The sequence below is a fragment of the Mus caroli genome, unplaced genomic scaffold, assembly GCF_978045245.1.
Source record: "Mus caroli unplaced genomic scaffold, Mus_caroli_1 scaffold_18, whole genome shotgun sequence".
Classification (NCBI taxonomy): domain Eukaryota; kingdom Metazoa; phylum Chordata; class Mammalia; order Rodentia; family Muridae; genus Mus; species Mus caroli.
This window is the reverse complement of record NW_028227273.1, coordinates 86,636,356-86,657,771: the sequence shown is the minus strand read 5'-3', so window position 1 is coordinate 86,657,771 and position 21,416 is coordinate 86,636,356. Positions and strand designations below refer to the sequence as shown.

Sequence of the window (21,416 nt, the reverse complement as noted above, 5' to 3'; positions counted from 1 at the left end):
ACTGCCAGTGATAAGGGGTAACTTCAGGTTTCTCATGCGGGTTACAGTAACTTAAGTTTGGTTATAAATTTCTGCAACAGTGCGCTGTTTCAATTTGGAAAACACTGAGATTTCTAGTCCTTAAATTTGATTTGGAAAATACGTTTTTGTTCCTTAAAAGCAAATCCTTCGGAGGCTTATTTTAATTCTTAAATATTTTAGAGCCCTCCTCCCCAATTTTCTGGCAGTTTGGGAGAAATCAGCCTTTATGGTCTTTAAAGAGGGTTGTGTGTCCCCACTGCTCATTCTTCAGCCCCAGGAAATTGCTCAGAGGCCCAAGCTAACTTTGAAGGTACTCCTGCAGCCGTGTATTCACTTCCGACCAGTGACTGGTATTTCCTGTCTTGAGGGGGTGGTACTTGCCTCTCCTCCTCTTCCGGGATCCAGGCAGTCTCTCTGCTATTAAGGTCCGTGGGTGCTGTAGCCTTGAGTGACCATTGCTGTGTGTGGAAGCAGGCAGCTAGATCTGAGTTTCCGGAGGCTGGCAGGAGACACGGTGCCATCCCCACTGTGGCTGAGGTGGATTTTGAGTCCTGGGGATGTGCAGTGGTGTTTAAGACTCTGGCCTGATGCCGCTTCAGTGGTTCAGTCGCACAGCCTTAATTGTTCTGAAGTTTCCTGGAGCTTTGGGCTGGGGAGGAGGAAGCATCTGGAGGGGGAGTGAAGTGTCTGGTGGGAGAGGCAGAGATGGGGAAGGGAGGGAGGGAGGAAGTCATCCTGTAGGATGTCAGCCCAGACCTATCTGTGGTTTCTTTCCATTGACATAGGAGTGTTTTAACTCGTCCCTAGAATGCCTCATTTTCTAGTGTCTCAAACTTAAAGGGATAGTGCTAAAGTTAGACTTAAGGGCCGACGGGGACATTTCTTAAACACAGGTGACAAAGGAATGTCTGTCAACTAGGCCTCTTATATGCCAGGGCAGAGAGGAGGTACCTGGCAACCTACGTGCTACATGGAAAGGTGATGGTCTCATCCAGAGTGAGCCTCAGAACGTGAAGGTGGGGATTGTGAACGTCTGTCTATGGAAGAGACTGGACCCGAGGAGTCATGGGATGCTGCTTCTGTTACTCGTGCTTTAAAATCATTTGTGACGTTTTGCAGACTCCCTTCGGGACCCCAGCACACAGCTGAGAGTCTGTCCTGCTGGCACTGCTGCCTGTCTGCTGAAGGGGAACCAGGCATTTGACGTTGGCCGACCCAAGGAGGGGCTGAAGCTGTTGAGCAAGGACAGGTTAGTCTGTGGCCACCATGGTGGCTCATTTTAGGTCCTCAGCAAGAGAACCTCCTGCCTTATAGCCAGACTAATAGAGAAGAGAAGGGAGTGTGAGCTTTGGTAATGGGTGACTGGCATGATCAAAGAAGGCAGTGTGTGTGTGTGTGTGTGTGTGTGTGTGTGTGTGTGTGTATGTGTGTGCGTGCGTGAAAATGTCCTTGTGAGACGCATTGTTTTGTACAGTTAATAACTGGTAAATTAATACTGGTAAATACAACTAATAGTGAGAAAAGATACAAGAAAGAAAGACTTTGACTTCTTGGAGCTTGGGAGGAAAGCATATTCCATTTCCAGCGGGCTTATTGGTCATTGTCTGGTCTTAGGCTGGTGCCCTGCTGCTCACTTACTTCACTTATTAGGTAACATTGATTGGGTTTTTTTTTTTTTTTTTGGTTTTTTTCGAGACAGGGTTTCTCTGTATAGCCCTGGCTGTCCTGGCACTCACTTTGTAGACCAGGCTGGCCTCGAACTCAGAAATCCGCCTGCCTCTGCCTCCCGAGTGCTGGGATTAAAGGCGTGCGCCACCACGCCCGGCTGATTGGGTTTTGTGAGACAGTTTTGTTTAACTCAGAGTGGGTTGGAGTTTTTTCCCTGCTCATGGTTTTCATTGCGTATCACTTGCCGGGTTATCTGTAACCTTTCTTTTAGAGTGATAGGTGGGACAGTGTGCTGGTGGCCTTCCAGCAATGTGGTTTCTTTCTAGTTGGGGCATATGGGCACCATCTCCTACCACTTTTTAATATATGTAAGTTCCTGTGTCACCCATGGGCCTCAATGTCAAGAGCCTGTGCCCCTCTCCCGTCCCCAAATCCCGACCTATTGTTCCTGTATAGACTAAAACTTTTTTTTAAACTAAATTTATTCAATCCAATATCAGCTCTTCATCTTCTCCCAGTACCCACACATGTCTTCCCCCATTTCCCCTTTTCCCTTTCTTTTGAGAAGGGGAAGTCTTCTTCTGGGTGTTACCCCCAGCCCTACCCCCCAGTCCTGCATCTCAAGTTGCTGAGGGGCTAGGTTCATCCTCTCCCATTGAGGCCAGGCAAGGCTGTCCCTTTAGGGGCATGGTATTCACAGTCAGGCAAGCAACAGGCTTAGGGACAGCTTCTGCAACAGTTGTTTGGAGAACCTGCACTAAGACCAAGCTGCTCATCTGCTACATATGTGCAGGGGGCCTAGGTCCAGCCTGTGCTCGCTCTTTTGTTGGCGATTCAGTCTCTGGGAGCCCCTAAGGGTCCAGGTTAGTTGACTCTGTTGTTCTTCCTGTGGAGTCTCTGTCCCCTTTGGGTCCCTCAAACCTTCCCCCAACTCTTCTGTAACCCCGTGACCTCCATCTAAGGTTTGGGTATGAGTTTCTGTATCTCTTCCCATTGGCTGCTAGTTGGAGCCTATCAGAGGACAGTTAAGCTAGGTTCCTGTCTTTGCAGGCTGTCCCAGGTGCCTCTGATTGCCCTGTGATGGTTGTAGGAAATGATGCAGTACTAGATTGCAGACTTGTACGGACTGTTGAAGCAGGGCCTGAATTGGAAAATGCTGGGAGTTTTCTGTATCTGTATTAATGTTCTCACAATGCCATAAGCAAATACTCCAGGGTTGGGCCTTTGAACAACAGTAGTTGATTTCCTCAGCCACAATTTCAGAGACTAAGACCCGGTTCCAGACAGGCTGGTTTCTTCTTGTGTGACCTATCCTCTTGTCTTGTTAGTGGCCATCTTCTCCCTATGTCTACACAGTCTTCTCTAGTCTGTGTTCTCATCTTCTCAAGAACAATAGAACTGGCTCGTGAGGGTCCCATTTGTTAACCTCTTTAATGTGCCTGTGGTCCAGTAGTTTCTGTTGAAGCATGTTTGTCAAGGCTGCACCATTGAGAGGGATTGACGAGAGTGACAAGTTGGTAATGGAGGGCCCCAGGTGATGGCCGAGGGTTCAGGGAAATGTAGGATGCCAGGCTTAGCATGACTTGTCTCGTCAGCACACATGTGGTGGTATATGGGAGATAGGTGCACATCCCATGGGTGAAGCAGAAGCTAGTGACTAGTATTCGTGCTTCCTGGCAGGGACATGAGTTGGGCTTTGGGGGCAGCAATTCTAGCCTGTAGCTGTTGTATTTGCCATCTTGACCAGTCAGCCACAGGTTGCTCTTTTGTTTGTACGTAGATGTTGAAGGGAGATCATGGGGCCTCGTGGGCACAGTTGTATTATGTCTACTCAGCTATGTCGGTCTTGTTTTATTAGGTCCCTTACAAAACTGTTCTTTTATGAAGACAGCTCCCTTTAGTATTTTTAGTTTGCATACTGATCATGTTCATTTGATTTTCTACAGGAAGATACACTGAAGTTTATACTTTTATGTTCTTGTTAAAACATGGAAATATAGTTGGAGTTGTTGTATTGTTTCTTCTGCTACCCCACCCACCCTATCTACCCCTCAGGTGCACTGACTGTAGGGCAGTGCATCAATTGGAATGTAACCTACAAGTATGTAATATAACTTCTCCACATGGATTTTCTGCAGGCTTGTTCTGACTTATGTGAAGGAAGAGGGAGAAAAACCAGACTTCTGTAATGGTCACAGCCCTGCAGTGACAGTAACATTTGTGTGCCCATCTGAGCGGAGAGAGGTAAGTGGCTTGTCCCTAAGTGACTTTAAAGATAGTGATGCTCAGTCCAAGTGATGTGCCCCTGTGTATGAGTTTAGTTTGTGTGTGTAGGTTATTACATGAAGATCAGAGAGAACCTAGGATGTCACTCCTCAGGTTCCCATAACCAGTTAATGCCAGCTGATCTGCTCAGTGAGCCTCAGGGATCTGCCTGCCTGTGCCTTCCCCGTGCTGGGACTCCAGCTGCATCCCACAGTGTCTATGCTTCCCCTGTGTCTGGCTTTTTAAAAAGTACAGGTTCTGGAGATCAAAATTGAATGGCAGTAACATTGCATACTGAGCTATCTTCCCAGCTTGGGATTTCTGTAGGGAGAAATTAAGTCCGGTCTCCCATTTCCTTTCCTGCCTGCCATTCCTCTCACTCACAGCTATAGGCAGATTGACCACTTAGCTGCTTTAATTTTCAGTTCACTTATTTATGTGCTTGCAGTTGAGGTTGCGAGCCATGCCTTGGGCGTGCCAGCAGCTTCTTTTCTGGGGAGTTGTTTTTAAGTCTTGGAGAGAGGCAGTCAGTCAGGTGTCTCTTTTGAATGCATAGTTGATTGTCCATACATAATAAAGGGGGTGGGGATAACTCTTGTGGAATAAATCTAACAACCCTACCTCTAAGTCATGCCACCAATATCCAGAGGCAGGTTCATTTAGGGACAGTTGCTAGAGGTAGTGGCATCAAGCAGGTTATAAGTCTGATGTCCCAATGCACAGTCAACCCCCATGTTCACACCCAATGATGGGGAGGTCATTGACATTGAGGGGATGCTGGCTCCACTGCAGATGTCCCTTGAGAGTGATGAGGCTAACTGGTAACAGCCTCAGTTGTGCTTAGCCAGGTCAGCCCGCGTGCTGGACACTCAACACCCACAAGGGTCAGAGCCAGGCCATTGGCAGGACATCTGCTGGGAGACATGGTCACCGAAAGGGTCTCTTGTTAGAGTCAATGCGTGGTTCCTGGAGCCTGGATTTTTCTTGCAGACCCTCTGGTCCATGCTCATGAGTGTTATGGGTCACCTGATCCCAGGGCACTGCTGGTTACACTTGAGGCATGCACATCAGCACATCTTGATGTCAGGACAGAGCAGAAGGGCCTCCATTCTGTGTCTTTCTTTTGACCTCAGTGTTCACTTCACCTTGGAATGTCATGAGTCATTTCAGTTGTCTTCACAGGTGCCTGCCAGGCTCGTTTGCTAATCAAGTGAGAAAAGGGAGGGCCTTTTTGTTTGTTTTGGTGTGTGTGTGCCCTTTTGTAGTAGAAATAAAGAGGTCTGAATTCTTTTGTCACTGACCTGTTTGGTACATGTGTGGAGGTCATTGAGCACCCCTGTCTGGTTTTCCTATCTCTGTCAGCTTGATGGATACTGTCTGATGGTCGAGGTCTATGTGACATGAGGGGACTCATGTGCACTCTGCAGTGGTGTCTGTAGACATGGACTCTCATCCTGGTGAGCTGCTCTGGTTTCTACAAGGATGATTAAATACCAGCAGTCTGCTTGTCTCCTACGTCCTCAAAGAGCTCCAAAGCATTTCTTGGTGCTGTTTGTGGGCCTTGAGGTTCTTCTTAGCAGCTACTGGACAGAATGTGTGCTTGTGTTGACTCTGCTTGCCTACCATAGCCCTTGGGAAGTTTGTACATTTTTTTTTGTTGTTGACTTGTTGAATGCTTTAGCAGCTGATATTTTTTTTTTATTAGATATTTTCTTCATTTACATTTCAAATGCTAACCGAAAGTCCCCTATCCAGCACCCCACCCCTGCCCACCCAACCTACCCACTCTTGCTTCCTGGCCCTGGAATTCCCCTGTACTGGGGCATATAATCTTTGCAAGACCAAGGGCCTCTCCTCCGATTGATGGCCTACTAGGCCATCCTCTGCTACATATGCAACTAGATACACAAGCTCTGAGGGTACTGGTTAGCTCATATTGTTGCTCCTCCTATAGGGTTGCAGACCCCTTCAGTTCCTTGGGTGCTTTCTCTAGCTCCTTCATTGAGGGCCCTGTGTTCCATCCTATAGATGACTGTGAGCATCCACTTCTGTATTTGCCAGGCACTATCATAGCCTCACAAGAGACAGCTATATCAGGGTCCTGTCTGCAAAATCTTGCTGGCATATGCAATACTGTCTGGGTTTGGTGGTTGTTTATGGGATGGATCCCCAGGTGGTGCAGTCTCTGGATGGTCCTTCCTTCTGTCTCAGCTCTGAACTTTGTAACTCCTTCCATGGGTATTTTGTTCCCCATTTTAAGAAGGAATGAAGTATCCACACAGCAGCTGGTATTTAATAAATATTTTTCTTGTTATATTCTTTTTACAACAGATAATTGAATTTTTACATATTGTAAAATTCACCTGTTCTGGGTCCTAGCATTTTTTTTTTTCTTAATTTGTATCCTTTACCACTATTTAATTTTAGAAAATTTCCATCTCTCCCCTCCCTTAGGAATGCTCTTACCTGTTAGCAATCAATTATTCTCTCCTTTTCTTCTCACAACATACACACTTGAGTCTGCTTTCTGGCTGTGAATGAAGCTGTGTTGTATGTAGGTCTCTGGTGTTGACCTCACCACTGGACTCTGCAGTTCCTTGGCAGCTCCACGGAGACTCAGCTGGGAAGAAGCATAAAGCTTTAGTTAAGCGGGGGAGGTTGGGCCTGCACGTCTGCAGCTAATTGTGTGATCTGCTGTGAACCATGGCTGGCCTCTAGCAGGTGCTTAGGAAATACTGAGGGAATTTAGGTGCCTAGAAGCAGTACTGCTTCCTGGTCCTCAGCCCATGGCTTAGTTTCTCCAAGGGTTAAAAAGGAGACACTGACTTGTGTGGGAAACCTGCTGGCTTCCTCTGTAGTTCCCACCAAAGATTAAAGAACAAGATGGCATATGCTGAACTGGAGAAATCTTAGCTTCATCCAGAGCAGCTTCTTAAAAGAATCGTTAATGTTACCGTTGTTTGTGTGCACGTGCATGTGTAACGGTGTACATGTGGTGCCTGGACAGGACAGCTTGGTTCTCTCCTACTATGGGTGTCCTGGAGATGGAACTCAGATCATCTGCCAAGATTAGCAGCAGGAACCATCTCACCTGCTACAGAAGAACTCTTGTGTGTGTGTATGTTGTGTGTGTGTTGTGTGCACAGTGCATGTGTATACAGTAGCCAGAGGACCCTGAGTGTTGTTCTTCCGTCGCTTTCTACTCTGCCATTTCAAGAAAGGGTCTCTCACTGGGACCTGAGGCTTGTCAGATTCATCCAGGTTAGCCAGTCATTGAGCCTCAGTACTGTGTGTCCAGGGTGTGTACTATCACACATGGTTTGTTACATGGGTTTGGGTATTCAACTCAGGTTTTCTTGTTTTTGTTTTGTTTTCTGTTTCTCTTTCTTTGGTCTCCATATCTCAAGTGGTTAGAATGCTCATCTAAGCTTGTAAATAGATTCTTCCCCGCCACCCCCGAATTGGGTTTTCATACAAGCAAACACTTTACTGTCTGAGCTATCTCCCTAGCCCGAATTTTGTTCTTTTTTTTTTTTTTTTTTTTTTTTTTGGTGTAGCCCTGGCTGTCCTGGAACTTACTCTGTAGACCGGGCTGGCCTCGAACTCAGAAATCCACCTGCATCTGCTGGGATTAAAGTGTAGCAGAAACAGCATTCTCCAGGCTCAGTGTGATATTCTGCCTGCAAAAAAATCTACACACACACACACACACACACACACAAAACCAACCAACCAAAAAAAAAAACAAGGTGAGAAATGCGAGAGGAAGACATCTGAGGTTGACCCGTAGCTCATTCACATGGGTGAGTGCACCCACACACATACATGATCCCCATACACATGGGTGAATGCACCCACACACATACACACTCCCCATTCACATGGGTGAGTGCACCCACACACATACACACTCCCCATACACATGGGTGAATGCACCCACACAGATACACGCTCCCATTCACATGGGTGAGTGCACCCACACACATACACACTCCCCATACACATGGGTGAGTGCACCCACACAGATACACGCTCCCATTCACATGGGTGAGTGCACCCACACACATACACACTCCCCATACACATGGGTGAGTGCAACCACACACATACACACTCCCCATACACATGGGTGAGTGCAACCACACACATACACACTCCCATTCACATGGGTGAGTGCAACCACACACATACACACTCCCCATACACATGGGTGAATGCACCCACACACATACACGCTCCCATTCACATGGGTGAGTGCAACCACACACATACACACTCCCCATACACATGGGTGAGTGCAACCACACACATACACACTCCCCATACACATGGGTGAGTGCACCCACACACATACATGATCCCCATTCACATGGGTGAGTGCACCCACACACATACATGATCCCCATACACATGGGTGAGTGCAACCACACATATACACGCTCCCATTCACATGGGTGAGTGCAACCACACACATACACACTCCCCATACACATGGGTGAGTGCAACCACACACATACACACTCCCCATACACATGGGTGAATGCACCCACACAGATACACGCTCCCATTCACATGGGTGAGTGCAACCACACACATACACACTCCCCATACACATGGGTGAGTGCAACCACACACATACACACTCCCCATACACATGGGTGAGTGCAACCACACACATACACACTCCCCATACACATGGGTGAGTGCAACCACACACATACACACTCCCATTCACATGGGTGAGTGCAACCACACACATACACACTCCCCATACACATGGGTGAATGCAACCACACACATACACACTCCCCATACACATGGGTGAGTGCAACCACACACATACATGATCCCCATACACATGGGTGAGTGCAACCACACACATACACACTCCCCATACACATGGGTGAGTGCAACCACACATATACACACTCCCCATACACATGGGTGAATGCACCCACACACATACACGCTCCCATACACATGGGTGAATGCACCCACACACATACACGCTCCCCCACCTCCTGCTCTCAAACAGCACACATATGCACACCCATGCAGTTACATACAGAGTTCTAGCAGCCTGTCTTTGGGCTTTCCAGGAATATGGGAAGTATGGATGAATTGTATCTAAATCTCTGCATCCTTTCACATCGCTCCCTATAGGGTACCATTCCTAAACTCACTGCCAAGTCCAACTGCCGTTACGAAGTTGAGTGGATCACCGAGTATGCCTGCCACAGAGATTACCTGCAGAGTGAGAGCTGCTCCCTCAGCAGTGAGCAGCATGACGTTACTATTGACCTTAGTCCCTTGGCCCAATATGGAGGTAGGTGTGTGGGCCCCTCTGTTCTCTCCCATGCTTTATAGAGGAGCCTAGCTGGGAGAGGGGAGAGATGGGCTTCGGTTTGCCTAAAACACCACACTTTCTGTTTTTGTTTTTGTTTTTTTTTTCTCTCGAGACAGGGTTTCTCTGTATAGCCCTGGCTGTCCTGGAACTCACTTTGTAGACCAGGCTGGTCTTGAACTCAGAAATCCGCCTGCCTCTGCCTCCCAAGTGCTGGGATTAAAGGCGTGTGCCACCACACCCGGCTAGAACACCACACTTTCTGACGGTGAACAAACACTGCTGCTTTGTGCTTTTTCTAGGGTCCCCCTATGTTTCTGATGGAAGAGAATATACGTTTTTTATCAATGTCTGTGGGGACACAAAGGTCTCACTCTGTAATAACAAAGAGGCTGCTGTTTGTCAAGAGAAAAAGGCGGATTCCACTCAAGTCAAAATAGCAGGAAGACACCAGAACCAGACACTCCGGTGGGTGAGAGTCAAGTGGTTGTGTGGACTTGTGAGCCATGGCTCTGCCCTCCTCTTCCTCTTCCCATTTGCCCTGAGCACAAGAAAGTCAGAGCCTAACACGGCTTCCTGTGCACGTTGGCAAGTTGCCATTTGTCCCTGAGCAGTTGGGCGGTTTCCTGACTTTGATAAGTGCACATCTGTTAGGACTATGGATTGTAAATGCATTGTTTCTAGGAACATATTGTAGGGAATTTAGGTAGTTTACAGTTTATGTGGCTATTGTTTTTGTTCCCTCCCCCTCTCTCTCTCTCTGCCTCCCCCCCCCCCCCCTTTGGCAGTTTGGGAATCTGAAATACTATTAGCATTATACACAAGTTTAAAAAGCTAAAACCTACTGTAATTCTTAGAACCTTAAGCTGGTAGTTGGCTTCACAAAAGCAGGAACAAGAGACAGTTTTCTGAAATTGAGTCTTAGACTAAATCTTATAGATGGTGGTTTTGGACGTTGCTAGCCAGGCTGTCTGACTGGTATTATTTATGTTGTATAAAGTCCCAGAGTGACAGCAAGAGCAGCTCTCTGCTTGCCAGCAGAGTGGCTGCCCTCCCTCCAGGCCGTTACTTTACAGCAAGGCCAACAGCCTGAGCATTTGGAACTCATTTCCGCAGGGCGCTGCCCAGCTGGCTACGGAGCCTGCTGTTTTATGTCAGTAGTGATTTGTGGGTGGTATGCAAAAGGCTTAACAAAGCAGTTTTTTAAACTTCAAGTTTTTTCTTGGTTCTATAAAACACTGTATGTTCACAACCTAGGTACTCAGATGGAGACCTCACCCTCATCTATTCTGGAGGTGATGAGTGTAGCTCTGGCTTCCAGAGGATGAGTGTCATAAACTTTGAGTGCAACAAAACTGCAGGTGAGTATGTGTGTGAGTGTGTGCTGCCCACCCTTGCTTTGTGTGTGTGAGTGTGTGCTGCCCACCCCTGCTTTGTGTTAGTGGCTTGTGTGTGCACCCAGGTGTCTTCGTGGAAGTGGAGTGCTGAGAAGGGAGTGAGTTGGCTGCCTTTAGGCCTGGCCACCTTCAGTCCTCAGGGTTTTCTGTTGCAGTAATCCCCTCCCTTCTCTCCCCCTCCAGGATGCATACATACATCCTGTTTCCATCTTTCTCTGCTCTCCATGTTTGTTTTGGGAATCTGCCCAGCCCTGGGTTTGTTGGGAGAGTCTGTGTCTTGGACTCTGCTGCAGGCACACTCAGCAGAGGAGGGAGGCCCGGTGGAGGCGGCTTTGGCTTCATTCAGCAGCTTCAAGTGTGTCCACTTTCTCATTTAACAATCTTTTCAGAGTGATGGAGTGGTAGAGTTTGAATTTGGAAATCTTGGGATGTCACTGGAGGAGTCCAAGCTGAGGTCATGCCTTCCTTTGGGTGACTAGAGGCACCCCTGAGTCACTGGCTTGTCTACTTTTCATGTCCTGATATTAGGTATTCCTGGCACCTGTAGAGGGAGGGATGATAAAGTTAGAGGTGTGTCTTGTTTAAGCTCCTCTGGCTCTGTCTCAGGCACCCCTGGCTGACTTGCTTCTGCACTAGGCTCTCCTCCTGTGGCTGGGCCTGGTTTCCATTCTCATTTGTGTGCAGTTGGCCCAAGCTCTCATGCCTGTTGCCCCTGAGTGTGTTTGTTTTGTATGTTTCTATGGACAGCCTTGGACGATTTGATCATGGTCCAGTTCCTGTGTGATTCATTGTAGGATCTGGAAGCAACCACTGTGCCTAGAGTTAAGTTCTCAGAAACTTGCTAGTTTTTAAGCAGAGGATAGGTTAGGAGCTGGACTAGGGGACTCTGAGCCACAAGACTGAGAGGACCCTGAGGGCTGTGGCTTACTGGGGCCTTCTTTTTCCACTGGAGTCTTTCATTGGCTCTTTCTTATCACTTACAGAGCTTGCATGCTTTCATGCCTGTTTGCTAAGGCACTCTCCACAGGGTCCTGATGATGACAGATGGCTCCCTGGGAGTTCATAGGCTAGAAACAGAGATAAGGGTTTTTATGGCTAAGCACAGGGTAAAGTGCTAAGGCAGAACCACTGACTGCAGAGTTTTGTTATCTGGAGTTCTAGGTCATTCAGGTCAGTGTGGCTGTGGGACTGGGAGAGCTGGTTCTGGGGTAGCCAAGGGACAGACGCCCAGAGGAGAGGTTGCTTTAGCTGCCCGATCAACTCTAAGCTGGTGAAGCTCCTGTACTGTAGGGAAGCTCACTCCCATCGTCTGTAGGGTGAAGCCACCTCTGTATGGCTGTGATGTGCCTCTGCTGTGCCTCTGGCTGAGTGAGAAAATAGACTGGTTGTTGGGGGCCTCTCCACACCCACATCCAGTTTCCTTCTGCTCACTTCTTTGGAATGGGCCTTAGGCGACTTGCTTGGAATTCTGGATCCTGTTCTGTCCCTGGGCCACAAAGCCTGCTGTTGCTTCTGTGTCCTCAGCCAGCAGACACCAGGCTGGGTGCTAGCTTCTCTGATCTGGTCTCTCTTGCTGCTTGAGTCACTGTCAGGTGCTGTGACTCCCCAGGTCTTTTCTGCCTCAACTTTGCTTCCTGTAGTCTTGTTCAGGGCTTTTACTAAAGCTTGAGCTGAGGGCTCGTTTTGGGATGCTGGGAAGGCGGATTGATAAACCAGGAGAGGACAGATAAGAGGATAGAAGATTGATAGACTTATTTATTGTTGAGACCATGACAACTTGGAACTAAAGTCCACTGAATTAAGATTGGAATTTAATGCAAAAGCCTTTTGTTTTTCATCTTAACTTTTTATTACAAACGTTTTCAGGTATGCAAGTGGGAAGAACATTATAATGAAATTTTATTCAGCTGTCTTTATAACCGTGGTTCTCAACCTGTGTGTCATGATCCTTTCACAGGCGTCACACATCAATAACCTGCAGAGCAGATATTTACATTACAGTCATAACAGCAGCAAAATTACAGTTACAAAGTAGCAACGGAATAATTTTATGGTTGGGGTCAGAACATGAGGAACTGTATTAAGGAATAACAGCATTAGGAAGGTTGAGAACCATGGCTCTAAAACAATCATTAATGTTTTTCCACATTTGTTTTGCTTTAACTGTTACTGTCTGGCTCATATTCCACTTGGGATGAGTTTGCTTTTGGTCTTCCAATCCTAGTGATTTAGTTCAAGACTTTATAGAAATTACACTTGAGAACTCATTTGCTTTTGGCTATAAAACCTAATTTCCCCTTTCCTTAGAACATGAAACTGCTCAGACACACCTCAAGGATACAGGCAGACACATGGGAGGTGCGGCCGGCCAGGATTATGAAACCACCAACGGTGGAAAAAAGGGCAGCTTTGTGCCAGTGGCCGCCGCTGGGAAAGGCCGAGGGATAGGGTTTCCAGAGGGAGGGCAGTTCTCTGCCCAATCCTAGGCCAGGGAGAAGTGGCCTGCGAGGAGCAGAGCCACCGTGCTGTTCTGGGTAGTGCATGGGGCCTCTGTGGGTGGAGGAGGATGTGGTGTTGACTCTAGTAGGGCCTTACAGACACATATACTGAAAGGTGTTGGTGCAGCCAGCATCGGGAATGTGCCCCTACCCTTGTGGAGGAATGTGAGGTCCTGCCTTCCTCCAGCTGAACAAGGAACTGCTCTGTGCTTTTGCCTCTGTTTGCCTTTCTGGTATAGGTGTTGGAGAGACCTCAGGTCTTGCTCACTCACTAGTCTGTGCTCTTGGAACTTGGGTTCTGGGGCCTATACTCTTCTCTTTGTACTCTGGTGAGTTCTTTGCCATGTGACTGCAGCCTGGAGCAGCAAGACATTGACTGGTCCACGGCCCTCATTAATTCTCTCTCCACCTCCTCCCTGAGATACAGAGCACCACTGCACTAAGATGGTCTCTGGACAGCTAGCTGATTCCTGGGTTTGGGCCATGTCACCAAATTGTGTGCTTTCCTGTGGCTTTGCATGCATAGGTAAAGATGGGAGAGGAGAGCCTGTGTTCACAGGTGAGGTGGACTGCACCTACTTCTTCACATGGGACACTAAATACGCCTGTGTCAAAGAGAAGGAAGATCTCCTCTGCGGGGCCATCGATGGCAAGAAACGTTATGACCTGTCTGTGTTGGCTCGTCACTCAGGTATTGCTTACCTTTCCAAGAACAACAGTCACTGTGTTCACAGGAGATGATCCCAATGGTTTGGGGAAACATTTTTAATTGCCAGTTGAGTCATGACCCCCATTCCCTTCTAGCCACAGTACAGAATATAAGGAACACTAGTTAGGAGGTGAACTACTTGCATCTGAACCTCACTTTTTCTAGTTGAGTTGTCTTGGCTCACTTTACTGGTTCAGTTAGAACTTCCAGGACCTGCTATGACAGGTCTTGTGCACTGTGCTTAGAGACAGTTTCTCCAGCCACTTTTTTGGGTAGTGAATGAGGAGGTTGGTGGAGCTGGGTCTCTGTTATGTCTCCACCCTGAGCTTCTGTCCTTTCATATGGCTGCCTCTTTACTGCCACTAAAAGTGGGTCAGTATGCCTCTGATCTATAGTCCTGGGAGGGTTGTCCAGCATGGATGGCATGGTGAATCAGTATGTGAGTGACAGGGTTCATTGCAGAAACTGGCAGAGCGTGTGTTATGTTGAAGGTGCTGGGTAACTGACCACCACTGAGAGCCCACATGCTACACCTCGGAAATGAGTGGCATCTTGCCGACAATCAGTGAGGTAGATGAGGGTAGGCTTACAGGAGCCGTCCATCCCCTGAGACAGAGCGACCTGAATCAGTATCAGTTGTAACTGTCTATCGTCTCTGGAGGCCTATCTGAAAAGCACTGTTGGAGGAATATCTCCTGTATGTCTGGTTTAAGATCAGGACCCACAGTAAATGATTTGTATTAGCTAATTGCTTTAACAGTAAGGCATCTTTATGGTTTACTAGTTAAGCATCCTGGAAGCTGTAGAAACACAGGAAATTTCTGTAGGAGTTAAAATAGCTTCAGGAAGCTGGGACTGAATCTTGTGTATGTGTGCTAATGAAAGGTTGGGTTTCTACAATGTGGAAGACGTTCTAATCTCTGAACTAGAACTGTGCCAAGACGTGTGCAGCTCTAGTCAATGTGGACTTTAGAAAGCTCTCTAGGCCCTGGAAAAGAGCAGGGCCATGGTGGGAGGACTCTAGTGAGCACCGCTCCTCCCTTCAGCTCATGTGTGTAGCTGAGTTGTACACAGCAACACAGCATTTTCTGGTTTTTGATTTTGTTGTGTTTTGTTTTTAATGGGTGCATTACTTCCCATTTAAGAAGGGATACAGTCACACAGCGAGGAAGGCCTGGCAGTAAGGAGTGTGAACGGCTGATCACATTGCAACCCCCAACCCCCATTAGGAAAGCAGAGAGAGAAAAACACTTTTTTTTTTTTTTAAAGTTTTAAGTGTCAGTGTGTTACAAGACATAAACTGGGATCTTGAGAGATGGTACAGAGGTACATTAGTGCCCTTAGCAGACTGTGCTATAGTCTGGCTTTTGAGGAATCTGGAGTGTTTCTGTAGCATTTGCATCCAGATAGCCCAGAGGATGCTGTGAGCTGAATGTTCAGAAAGTCCCACCCTGGAGATTGCAGCCCACACCCCCTCCAGCCAATGCCCAGTGCTTTGGGGGAAACTTGGGCACACATTGCTGTCTCTCAGAGTGTGTCTGCAGGCTGTGTGTGGACTTGAGAACCTAGCTCTCCAAAAACATTGGCAAGCTGTGGGGTTTTACTTCTGGTTACCAACTTCCCAAAGGATCATTTCAGACAAGAATGTGTGCCTCTGTATGTCCTCTGGGCAGTGTCTGAAGTGATAGGCGCATTTTCATGACTACTCTTTTCTTTGCCTGATAGATACCCAGTGGTGGTTCCCTTACACACACACACACACACACACACACACACACACACACACTCACTCTCATACCCTTCATACCCAGTGGTGGTTCCCTTACACACACACACACACACACACACACACACACACACACACACACTCACTCTCTACCCATCAGGATCTGTCCTTACTTCTGTGAGCCAGACTTCCACCCTGTTCCCAGTCAACCTGTGTAGAAGAGGTAGACACTTTCTTAGCTGTACAGGCCCTTGTGGGACCTGAAGCTTAGCATGTGACCTGTGCCCCTTCACTAGGCTTAGGACAGCAACAGACTTTCTCATGTAGTTCAGAAAACATTTTGGGGAATGGTTTGTTCCTGACACAGTCAGTGAGAAAGTGGAGACGCCATGACTTTCTGTGGAGTACTAGAGATTGCCTGACCTTGGCTTAGTTGCTGTTTTAAGATATGACCACAAGAAAATGTTACTGCCTTTGGCTTAAAGGACTTTGGGTTTGATTGCAGAATCAGAACAGAATTGGGAAGCAGTGGATGGCAGCCAGGCAGAATCAGAAAAATATTTCTTCATCAACGTCTGTCACCGGGTGCTGCAGGAGGGGAAGGCCAGGAACTGTCCTGAAGATGCTGCTGTGTGCGCTGTGGGTGAGTGACGTCAGTAGGGAGCCTCTCTCTGAGGTGTGTGGATTCCCACTGCTTCCTTGGGGGAGACATGAAATGTGACTTGCTTATGCCTCCTGCCTTGCATAAATACTAAGGACGATAAAGCGTTTTAAAGTTTCAGTGTCAAAGCCACTGAAGTCCTGATACTGGCAGAGGTGTTACTAGGCAGAAAGAACCATGTTGGAAAATGCTCCACGATCTATCTTCATTTGGTAGACATTGGACGAATAACACTGTCAGTACTTGTAAAACTAACTTTGAGTTTTCCACAGCCCTGGGCAGACACTTAGGGGAAGCAGAATACCTGCTGGCGCCTTCAGTGGAGCAGCATGTCTGAGTGCTGTTCTTGTTGTCATTGTCGGTCTTGTATGTCACATAGAGGTGTTCGTCTTAGAGACACTGAGGTTCTTCAGTGTGTGGTGTGATGCCAGGAGGAGGGTAAGGAGAATCTCTTACAAACATGGACAAGAAATCAGTGAGGCTTGGTTGGATTTTGGGGATTACCCTGGCATTCAGAACTAGAGATGTATCTCAGAGTAACTGAAGTCTGTTCTTGTCTTACTGAGGGCTCAGGCATAGACATCTTCAAAAGTAGCTGAGCCAGGAATTCAGTGTGGGGTGCCACAGGGGAGTGAGTGCCACACAGGTGTGAGTTTCTGCTTGGTCATGAGTAAAGCTTGTGGCTTGGGCCGTGCTCCTCAGCTGCCCATGTTTAAGGGCAGCTGAGGCTCTAGATGTGTAATAGTGTCTTTTGCAGATAATGATGATGCCCACACAACCCTGTCCTTCAGATGCCTTTGGGGGAAGCCCATGTATCATTGTCAGCATGTCCCTCCTATGGCAGGAGGTGGCCTCGATGTGATTGATTAATTTTTTTTTTTTTTTTAAGAAAACTGTTTTCCATCACAGTCAGGTTAGGTGGGCTGAAAGAAGGTTCTGGTGACCCGCTGGCATTTGGCTGAGTCTTGGTATACTTTCAAATGTTTACATGATGAGAATTTTCCACTCTACCTTCTTTTTTTTCCCCCAGATAAGAATGGAAGTAAAAACCTTGGAAAATTTGTCTCTTCTCCTACAAAAGAGAAAGGACACATACAGCTCTCTTACTCTGATGGTGATGACTGTGGCAGTGATAAGAAAATATCAACTAACATCACACTTGTGTGCAAACCAGGTAATGTCACAGAAGAAGAGGCAGACCCACATTTTCCATCATTTCTGCAGTAGAGCTGGGGTGCAGCAAGGGCGGTGCTGAGCACTGCTAGTACTAGTCTCTGGTGATGGGAATCAAGTTGTTTGGATTTCAGCCTAGAAATGGAGAAACCATATGCTCTCCACAGAGAGTTGTGTTGACACACTCCAAAGGAGTCGTGAGTCTCTGCATGACATCCTGTTCATAAGGATTGTCAGAAGATCAGGGGTGTGGAGTGCTGAGTCTCCTCCACGGGGGGATCATAAACGGCTTAGAAATAGTTTCTTGATTGCAGCATCTCACCCGTGGCTGTCCCTCCCCTCTTGAGTTTCTGCATTTGTGCATGTATTTCAGTGTTCTCAGGATGCTGTGTTCCACACTCCACAGTTCTGTTTATGATTTCTAGGGATTTCCTTGTTGACATGGCATAGTCTTACTATTTTAAAGCATTTTACTGCTGGGAATTTAGATGTTCCATATCCTCTCTACACCCACCCCGTAAAGTTTCCTTTGTATAAATTCACAGCTGTGGGAGAAGGACACAAGCTAGGAATGTTTTGTTTCTTGTTTTATTGTGGTAGACTATATATAGTACAAAACTTATAGATGTTACTGTCTTAACTGGTTTCAGATAGGTAGCTGAGTGCCGTTGGGCGTTTGTGGCTGTTACTGCTGTACATCCAGAGAGCTTTCTCATCTCTCCACACTTAAACCTGCCATCTTGGAAATAATAGTACTCCCAGAGTTCTGTCCCCTGCATCTGACACCTACCTATTTGCCTGTCTGTGGAGTTGCCCACTCTAGGCAACTCCTATCCACAAAGCCACACGGTATTGTGGGAGACTCCTTTCCCTGTGGCCCCCTTTCTTGAGACAAGATTCCACAGAGCTGAGGCTGGCCTTGAATTTCCTGTGCAACTAGATGGGCTTGAATTTCTGTGTCCCCATTTCCACCTTCTGAAGCACTGGCATTGTAGATAGGCAGGCCCTGCATGTCTGTGTTAGATGGTGCTGGGAATGGAGTACGCGGCCGTGCTAGCCAAGCACTCTGCTGTATGAGCTACATCTCCAGCTCTGTACGGCCATTTTTTAACCACCTCTTTCCCAGGACTTTTAACAAAGAAAAGGTTTTTAGAATCGGCAGATAAGTGTTTGATTGTTTTCTTTCCCTGTCCTCCTTTCCCTGTTGACAGGTGATCTAGAAAGTGCTCCAGTGCTAAGAGCTGTGAGATCCGATGGCTGCTTCTATGAGTTTGAGTGGCATACGGCTGCTGCCTGTGTACTGTCGAAGACAGAAGGAGAGAACTGCACAGTCCTTGATGCCCAGGCAGGTCTGTGCCTAAGCAGTGCCTCTGTTGTCTGGTGTGCGTGACTCAGCATGGCTGTTAGGAGTAACCTGATGTAGAACTTTGCTCATACCACTGGACAGAGCCCCAAGCGTCTTCTTGCTGTGTGCTGGAGCTGCGGTGGCAGTGCCCATCTTGAATTTGTGGCTCTGCTGGATTTACTGGTTCCAGCACAGGAGGATTCTCCCACACAGTCATTCAAACGCCAGATCCCCTCCATGGTAGAGTTTACAAGAAGGCTATCATAGTGTGGTTATCCTGCTTGGCTATGCCACATTTGTGAGCCCTGGAGCTGCAGGTTTGAACAGGGTTGTAGGGCTCACACAGTGGAAAAGGGCAACGGCGAGGACCTGTGTCCAGGCAGGAGATAGTCACTGCAGGAATGGTAGCTTAAAGGCAAAGTGACCTTTCTTCTTCAGCGCTGTTTTGCTCTGGCAGTAGTTTCTGTGTGAGAAGCTTGCATGGTCCCCTGTGCCTGACATACCTGTGTTGTGTTTATGTTACTCAGGGTTTTCCTTTGATTTGTCACTCCTCACAAAGAAGAATGGTGCATATAAAGTTGAGACAGAGAAGTATGACTTCTACATAAATGTTTGTGGCCCTGTATCCGTGGACCCTTGTCAGTCAAACTCGGGGGCCTGCCAGGTAGCGAAAAGGCAAGTAACCTCTGATTCTGGGTTTGCTCTTTGGTATTGTGGCTAGCAAATGTTTCGTACAGAGGTGGTTAGGTTTCTCTTGAACACCATTGCTTGACAGGCATCTAACTACTGAGAAGACCTGGTCAGAAGAATCGCAGGACCCCAGAGAAGGGGCTAAGCCTTATCCTTAGGCTGAGAGAGGCCTGGGCTTATTGATGCTCACCTGGGAACTTGAGCTTTACGGCTGTTGCATACTTATGTATGTAGTTCTCCTTACTGTATAGTATAGGGCTAGTTGTAATGAACTGAGCTGCACTACAGGCCAGGAGTACTGAGAGAAAGTCGTGTGTGTGTGTGTGTGTGTGTGACTTTTCTCCTTCCACAGCCAAAAGAGCCACATAGGAGATTCCCAGGGACTGCAGTGTCTTGGTCTGGCCTTGCTTTTGCCCTTATTTGTGTAGCCTTAGAGAGCTCCTGCCCCATGGCACTCACTCGCAGAGTGACATTTCTGTGTTCATTTTAGTGGTAAGTCTTGGAACTTGGGGCTGAGCAGTAGTAAGCTCACCTACTACGATGGGATGATCCAGCTGAGCTACAGGAACGGCACCGCCTATAACAATGAAAAGCACACACCGAGAGCCACACTGATTACCTTCCTCTGTGACCGTGACGCTGGAGTAGGCTTCCCAGAATATCAGGTGGGAATTATCTTGGGAAATTTTCCTGGCCACACCTGAGCCAGTTGCCCACCCTTTCTGTAGGAACAGAGCTATTATTAGTCTGGTTGTCTTGCCAAACTATCACATAACCGTTCCTTTTTGCAGTTTTCAGGGTACCTAGGCAGTATGTAGTTACTGGTTAAGCTGTTTATTCGGAGGCCCATTTATCTTAATGCTAGTCCACAGCTCTGTTGGTTGTATTAGAAAACATGCAGAAGCTGTTTCCCTTACCCCAGGCCAGGCTCCATCCTAGCTCTGATGCTAAGCTAAGGCCAGTTTTGCTGTGGTCTTTGGGGATGTTGCAGATGTAGGTTGTTTGTGCTATCCTTTCCTGTCTCTCTCTTGTCTTGGGATTAGGAAGAGGACAACTCTACCTACAACTTTCGGTGGTACACCAGTTATGCCTGCCCAGAAGAACCTCTGGAGTGCATGGTGACAGACCCCTCCATGATGGAACAGTATGACCTCTCCAGGTGAGCACTTGGCTTAGCTGATGGCAGTAGGTTTGTGGTGGCCCCAGGGTGCAGGGTGTGGTCTGATCTCACTAGTCTGTGGTATCAATTGATCTTTGTCACAGCACACACTCATTGTTTAAAATAATAACTCAGTGTAAGGTGAATGTGTTGGCAGGGCCCTCTCGTGTGGAGCTTCAGACTGTCCAAATGTTATGACATGTCCTATGAGTCATTCACCGTATGTTGATTCATTATCCACTGAAAGTGTCTTCATTTCTCTAGTGACTAAACATGAACTGCTGAGTTTAGCTAGTTCACCTTTGTAACAGCATACTTTTGTGTGAAAACTAGTCTAGTGAAGTCTGAAGGTGGCTCTGGAGGAAACTGGTACGCCATGGAAAACTCCCGGGAACATGTTACACGGAGGAAATACTACCTCAATGTGTGTCGGCCTCTGAATCCCGTGCCAGGCTGCGATCGATATGCATCTGCTTGCCAGATGAAATATGAAAATCATGAGGTATGTGTATTTCTCTCATGTTTCCTCTCGACTCTGAAGCCTGGTGTGTGAAGATAGTGCTCTGGAATTCTGGATCAGAACAGTCTTGCTGCCTGCCCAGGTGCAGTCTTGGAGGACGTGCCTCCTTCACAGAAACACATCACATTGAATCTGTTCAGACTTCAAACAGGCACTGGCATGGTTGATCCAGTACTTTGTAGGGAAAGCTCTTAGTGGTTATGCTGGCCTGAATTCAGGTGCCTGCGGGATTCTGCAGAC

The 21,416-nt window shown here is 47.5% G+C and overlaps 1 protein-coding gene across 1 annotated transcript in view; it reads left to right on the top strand.

The window, feature by feature from the left end:
* Igf2r (insulin like growth factor 2 receptor) overlaps positions 1 to 21,416 on the top strand; it is an 89,509-nt gene that overhangs the window by 35,930 nt on the left and 32,163 nt on the right. The window contains exons 6-18 of the mRNA XM_085833096.1: positions 1,141 to 1,270; positions 3,828 to 3,933; positions 9,118 to 9,280; positions 9,601 to 9,766; positions 10,556 to 10,659; positions 13,720 to 13,884; positions 16,134 to 16,271; positions 17,320 to 17,463; positions 18,674 to 18,811; positions 19,335 to 19,482; positions 19,988 to 20,162; positions 20,541 to 20,656; positions 20,990 to 21,158. Of these exons, the coding sequence (XP_085689222.1) occupies positions 1,141 to 1,270; positions 3,828 to 3,933; positions 9,118 to 9,280; positions 9,601 to 9,766; positions 10,556 to 10,659; positions 13,720 to 13,884; positions 16,134 to 16,271; positions 17,320 to 17,463; positions 18,674 to 18,811; positions 19,335 to 19,482; positions 19,988 to 20,162; positions 20,541 to 20,656; positions 20,990 to 21,158 (1,862 nt within the window). The remainder of the gene's footprint in view (positions 1 to 1,140; positions 1,271 to 3,827; positions 3,934 to 9,117; positions 9,281 to 9,600; positions 9,767 to 10,555; positions 10,660 to 13,719; positions 13,885 to 16,133; positions 16,272 to 17,319; positions 17,464 to 18,673; positions 18,812 to 19,334; positions 19,483 to 19,987; positions 20,163 to 20,540; positions 20,657 to 20,989; positions 21,159 to 21,416) is intronic.